Source organism: Macadamia integrifolia, chromosome 9, assembly GCF_013358625.1.
Source record: "Macadamia integrifolia cultivar HAES 741 chromosome 9, SCU_Mint_v3, whole genome shotgun sequence".
NCBI lineage: Eukaryota > Viridiplantae > Streptophyta > Magnoliopsida > Proteales > Proteaceae > Macadamia > Macadamia integrifolia.
In genome coordinates this window covers 34,888,800-34,895,519 of record NC_056565.1, presented here as the reverse complement: position 1 = coordinate 34,895,519, position 6,720 = coordinate 34,888,800, and the positions used below count along the sequence as shown (strand labels likewise).

The window sequence follows — 6,720 nt, the reverse complement described above, 5'->3', positions numbered from 1 at the left end:
TGGGTGGGTTGGTTAGCAAAATCCATAATTTGCTTTGTAAGCAGAGAATGGGAAAATAGTTACAAATAATCATAGAATGCTGCAGATTTTACCTTATAAAAGGATTCAAAGATCTTGGGTGGGTTGTACAGGATAGCCAGACCTAGCCTTTCTGGGTAATGCTCTTGTAAAACATGGGCTGTTTCCACAGCTACCTTCACAGAAATACTTGACATATTGAAGCCCATGTAATCAATGAGCCAGACCATCTGTTCCTGTTCAGGTGGCAGATTTAAAATCGCGTTCTCCATGCAATATACCAAATACCTAATTTGTCCTTTTGTTGATTTTGTGTTCTGCAGTTCAACATGAAATAGGAATAAGTAATCAAGGCACAACACTGACACATAAAAAACAGACCAGTTAGAAATAGGAAAATTTTAATTTCTCCTCTATATTATCCGTATAATTACTGATACTCCCTTTTCAAAAACTTGTGCACAATTTTACCCAAATATTAAACACACTCAACACTTACTCCCCTCTTAACTTAAATTCCAACATTGCCCCGCTTAGCAAATCACTTTTCAACTCTATTACTTGTTCCATTTGTAGGACAAAATTCTTCCAGAATCAGATTATTTTATCTGCTCTACAAACCCAATTAAACCAGATGAATTAGTTCTCCATCAGGTGAATGCTCATTGATGGTTCTAGCCATCTGCTCACACATCCCATTTCAACCATATACAAGTTTGCATCCTTTTTCTTTATTCCCTCTTTTTTTTTCTTTTCTTTTTTTTTTTTGGGGGGGGGGTTTGCTGGGGGGGCGGGGGTGGTGAGATAAAATTGTCTCCATTCTCACATCAATAATTCTAATGTTTATGGAGAAAGATGTAGGTTTAGTATTACTAATATTGTACACGTTGCAAACAAAAAGGTGAGAAATCATGTAGCATCCCCACTAGATGTAGTCCACAGCAAATTGTTTGAAAATATGTGATAGGGGGGGCAACGGTTGAATTTAAAATAAAGCAGAGAAGATAATGCTATATAAAGTTGTAAATTTGTATATAATTGTGCACAAGTATTTCATAAGGGAGTACAAGTAAACATATATATATATATAAGAAAGATATTGAAATTTTCCCTTGGGATATGACATGTAACAGCATAAATCTATGTTATATGCCTAAAAATATCTCCAAATGCATGCATACAGAAAATGAATAATCAGGACTTTGATATGGTAAACATGCTCATCAATCCTGTCAAAGAAATAATTGTGTAAAGGATCTCTGCTATATACAAGTTACAAGGGCTAATTATGTAATTTACTTGTATCTTTTCACCCATAATATATATAAAGGCAATCAATCAGCTTCTTCTTCTTTTCTCTTATTTTGTAAACTGTTTAGCAAAGATATTTCAAGTTACAAATCCAAACCATTTAATTGATGGGCCCCGCCTTGGATTTCTTCCCTCTCCTCCCAAAAAAAATTGAAATTATCTTGTCACTTTAACCATATAGGGTGATCAAGATAACATTTGCTAAGGGTAAGGTGGGGGAAGAGGGAGGCCTAACTAGATTATGGGTAGGATCCATTTATTAAATGATTTAGACTCTGAATTTACAATGCTAACTTTGGCACACAAGCAAAAGGAATGAATCAGATCAAACCTGACAACCGGGTCGCATGACAAGAACACTTCTCCCATACTTGTCGACATAATTTGATCTGTATATTTTACCAGTCTCAGCTTCATGAGCAATCTCTTCCTACATTGCAAGAAAATAAGGATAATAAATTAATAATACTTTGTGGTGAAATCATCCAAGAAATGTCTTCTGATCTCAAAACATAATAGTGCAACTAGAGAGAGCTGTGCAACCAGACAAAATTGCCACCAGAATTTGTTTTTTTGGTAAACAGTCACCAGATCAATATCAGAAAATATAAGAAAGAGTTCTTCTTTATGAATTGAAGAAGGCCATGAAGATGATGCAGAAACAACCAAAAATATAAAAGTCCTCAAAGGTAGCGTACCCAGCGAATTTCTTCAGGCTTGTATTCGGACCTCCATTTCAATGTCTCCTTCAGCATTTTAGTTGCTTTTTTAATATTCCAGTTTCGTGCCCTCAAATATCTTGAAATTGATGCATCAGAACAGAATATAGACAACTTATCTGGCAATGTCCCTACCAACCTCCTCACCTCATTAATCTGCAACCATGAAGCAACCTTAGGCTCCAAAAGTTGTCACAAAGTTCCTAAGACTATTTTAATGCTTCTCCCCATGTGTAAATGAAAAACATAGTTCAGCTCCTCTAAAAAGAAATGATATTGATTAACCAAACTTGGTTTGAATAAACTAAGAAAAAAAAAACAGCAATTAATCAAGAGTACCTTTTCCTGCTTCTCATTAGATGTTGACAGTTCTTCATTGCCATTTGAAGCAGATTTCTTCAAAACCTCGCTCATACTGTTCAAAGTGGAATTCATTTTGCAAACATTTGAGACAATGTTTTCATGCTAACTTGGATACCAAATTTTGTTATTAAAAAGGAATTTCTATTTTCACTTTCATCTACACCTTTAATAATAAGACAAAATGAAAACTGCCGAAGCCCCAGCATTTACCACATGAACAGCCATGTAAAGAAAGACCGATTCGTGCAAAGACAGCCTACCAGTAAATACATAAATGACATAACGAAAGAAGCTTGAACAATCAAATGAGCTCCAAAATTTCAAAAATCCCACTGACCAGCCAAAGTATATATATATATATATATATATATAAATGAACATCAACACTGAAATACAACCAAAGGCAGCCTGGGCATAGTCCCTTTTTCGCCATACACAAAATTCAGCTCCAATATAACAATATCTCAGCTTATTCACTCAAGATTTCAGATAAGCATTTACATAGCCTCTGCATTACCCATATGAAGAAAGGCAACAAAAAAGGGGAAAGAAGAAGACCAAGACGGAAACTGAACCCTTGTTAGAAACCCCTTAAAATGCCAAAATAGAATGGATAAGAGCAGAAAAAAAAATTTATCAAATTATTCTCAGAATATGTCTGATACTTGGAACTGCCCCTGGAAGAGTACATGGACAAGCATGGAAAGGACATTAGCTTTTAGAAGTACCTCGTCCAAATTGAGATTCCTCCATCTTTATTCCTTTCCTTAGGATAAAAATTGTGCCTTAGCTGAATACATGAGGAATTCCCACAATGGTCTGGATCGGAAATTTTAGGAAAAAGCTTCACGAGAGTGAGGGAGAAATCATTTCTCTTATTGTTTCCTTGAAGAGGTATTTGTCTCCCGTAATGATGAGATAATAGGATCGGCTTCTTTTCCCAAATGCAATAGGTTCTTCTAGGTATCCTTCCCACAATTGACTCCCTAACCCATTTCCCTCAAACAAATTTGTGTACCAGCCACACCCAAATAAAGACATTGCGGTGCAAGATTTAATGCAAAAACTACAATTGAGTCAAGGAAGAAAGAAAAATCGAACCCTCCTTCCCATACCTATCAAATTGCTACATGAATGGTGAATCAACAAAGCATCTTTTATTAATTTTTTTAGGCATATTTCCAGCTTCTTTGGAGTTTATGGATATATCCTCTTAATACCCTTGATTCTCTGTGTTCTTGGCAGTCCATGTCCTGTGAAAAATAAATCCAGCTTCTATGGAACTTCCTCTTGTGGTGTTCATCCAGAGTATTGTGGAGGAGCAAAATAGGGTCCTTAGAGCATAGTCCACCCCAGATATTATTGAGTCTACTATCATGAGGAATAGTTGGGGAGCATATACTCTTAAACTTATTCTGCAGTATCTCTGTTGATTTCATTATAAGGGACTAGGGTGGGACCGTTACATCTACACCTTGCTATTTGGTGGCAAAGCATAAATGTGTTCCCCCTGATCCCCCTTTCATCAGGTTCAACTTTGATGGCTGTTATACAGGTAAAACAGGTGAAGGCAGTACCGGAAGTGCTTTGGACAATCCAAAGGGAATAAAAACTTTGTTTATGCTGGCTCAAGTGGAGAAGCCAACATGGACTGGACACGGTGAAAATCAATGTACTTTTTGGTCCTAGGGTGGCCCCATTTATTCATTAGTTTCCCTTGAAAAATGAGGGCAACTGACTGTAGTCATTGGCTGTATCTCAGACTCAAGGAGAGGAAAGGGAGAATCATGCATCTCCTAAGGAGGGTCTCAGGATGTCATTACATAAGGCTGGGCTGCAGTTTTCATTTTTTCTTGTTTGGACTGGATTACAATTAGGAATATATCCATGATCCTAGAGGCAGCTAAGAGTACTCATTAGGTTTGCTCGACTAGAGGGGTTATAGGCTATGCTCTTCTTATTTTTCTCTATGAATTGAAGTTTCTCACAGTAGCCAAATCTCCCTCCAGCCCAACCATGTGGGTGCATGGTGGTGTGAGTTGGTACTCAAACATGGACTAGGTATACTAGGTTCTTCCCTCCTCCTCTTCTTCTATCCTCTTTTAGCTTCAGCTTGGAGGCCATTAATTTCCTACAAAACCAGCATAACTTCCCCACTATTCTCCACCATACTCTCCATTCAACTTCATCGAAAGATATGAACTTCTCAAACACTAGTTAACCCAACCAAACTGTTGCCAATACTGTTTTCTCTGGTATCTATTCCTGCACAGCATACATACCAACTTTATGCCTTAAACCATCCCGTCTTCACCATTTACACTTTGTTTTCCTATTAACTTTCAATCTGGTAAAACTCTAAACCCCAACCCCAGAAACCCTACACTTATTGACCATTTCTGATACAGTTTGTTACCCTCTATTATTTCTTTCACTCTTTCCTCCACAAATATCCCTCTTTTCCTTGTATTTGAATAAATTGAAGTATAAAACTGAAAAACTCTTGTGGGTTTATAAGTGTAATTGCTTTCTTACATTGGTGGTGAGACTCCCTCACCTATTCAAGAACCTAATCTCCCCCACCCCTTTTTGTTAAGTTCTTATATGTAATTGGTAAAGTTTCTTGTGGTTGGTCCACCCATGTTAGTTTCCATGCACAGAGCAGCTAACATGCCACATGAAAACAGGATTTGGTAAATCTAACCATTGAATAGGATGCGCATGGTCTAGATGTCAATTCTCACGGCAAAGCTCAATCATTTACCCAAAGAAATCACAGAAAACTGTTCAAAGTCCGAGTTACTACTAACTAATAAACCAAATAAAGTTCAAAATCGTGGATTGAATCAAGAGAAGATAGATCCTCATATGAGAATCCAAGATTCTATATCATCAACCAACTGATGTGAGATCTGCATTCTTGCTTCTAATTCTGACAGTACCCAAAAACTTGGAGCATATTTCTTTTTCTTTTTCTTTTTTTTTTTTTTTTCCTTTTCTTTTGGTGCCGGCAATTTTTACAGCAATCTACAATGGGTGAGAGTTTTAAATGCAACAAATTGACAATGGTAAACTGTTGAGCAGTACATTTCCATTCACTGCAAATTAGATACTAGTTGAACAATTAGCAGTTCCAATTTGGAGATTATTGAGAAGTAACTACTTCAAGTTTTTCATTACCAACAACTTTGATTATCCAAAATGTTATTGGATGACAATCGAAATGAATTCATCAAGTATTTAGCAAACGATCGAACAACTAACATAGCATTATGAAATTCCCAGAAAAAGTCAATAGCACCACAACAATCAAACCCATCCAAGAAATTCTTACATAAACCGCTTACCTGGTGTCGATTTCGCTAACCCTTTAATTCCTTTCCGCCCAAAAGCAAAAGAATTATCTTGGATGGATCTTGCAAAAGAACAGACGAAGTATGATCAACCGTCCAGGCTAAGTAGAAGAGAGGCTTTGCTCCTGACGGAGGATCTGAAGGAAGTCAAGAGGAAGGAGAAATGGGGGTCAGTTCAAGGCATTTCCAATCTCATTCTCTCTCTTTTAAGGATGGAAATTTAGACTTTTATATTCTGTGATTTTCTTATTAATTTTGTTAGATATTCAACTTAATTTAATTGAGTAATGACTAATGACTAATTTAATCGAGTAATAGCTTAAGTGGATATTCCCTTGAAAAGTTACCCTTTTCTTCTCGATCTAAACCCTAAAAAGGGTCTTCTCACTCCTTGAGATCCTTCTCGTATCCCATATTCCCATGTCTTCTGTTTCTTTATTACAAATTTCTTTGCCGCTCGCCAGTCTCCCGACACAATATAAGATTTAAAGCAGGCGGGGAAGATGCAAGATGGTGGTGGCATATTTTGAAAATTGGTCACAAATTATGGCCTATTTATATTAAGAATTGGAAAAAATAACGCCCCATGATCATGCGGCCTCTGCACCAGCATGGGTTCTAATAAGGGTTCTAATAAGAGCTGGGACGAAATTCATTTAAGACCATTCAACCAGAACCGTTTATTAATTGATTTTGATTTTTGGATATTAGAACCGTGTAATAAATTATTTGATTCTGAGTTCTTTCATATCTTATATCGAATTATTAAAACCGATTAACAACCATAGGTACACAAATTAGAGGTCCAGAAATTTACATCAACATGTGGGGCCACGGGATAGTGTTGGACTTGAATCTAAATCAAAGAACATCATACTCTATCCTATTTGAATCATTTCCATATAATAATTCTCCAAGTAATCTTTTTTTCTCTTTTTTTTTTTTTTTTTTTTTTT

At 36.4% G+C, this 6,720-nt stretch overlaps 1 protein-coding gene across 1 annotated transcript in view; it reads right to left on the bottom strand.

Annotated features, from left to right (window-relative positions):
• The window catches only part of LOC122088106 (phosphatidylinositol transfer protein 3-like), a 7,321-nt gene extending 1,108 nt beyond the window's left edge, over positions 1 to 6,213 (bottom strand). Inside the window, exons 1-6 of the mRNA XM_042657256.1 lie at positions 6,112 to 6,213; positions 5,759 to 5,901; positions 2,388 to 2,463; positions 2,028 to 2,204; positions 1,661 to 1,759; positions 93 to 335 (exon numbers count right to left, since the gene is read on the bottom strand). Coding sequence (XP_042513190.1) covers positions 93 to 335; positions 1,661 to 1,759; positions 2,028 to 2,204; positions 2,388 to 2,462 — 594 coding nt within the window. The 5' untranslated portion in view covers position 2,463; positions 5,759 to 5,901; positions 6,112 to 6,213. The remainder of the gene's footprint in view (positions 1 to 92; positions 336 to 1,660; positions 1,760 to 2,027; positions 2,205 to 2,387; positions 2,464 to 5,758; positions 5,902 to 6,111) is intronic.
• Between the last annotated feature and the right edge of the window lie 507 nt (positions 6,214 to 6,720).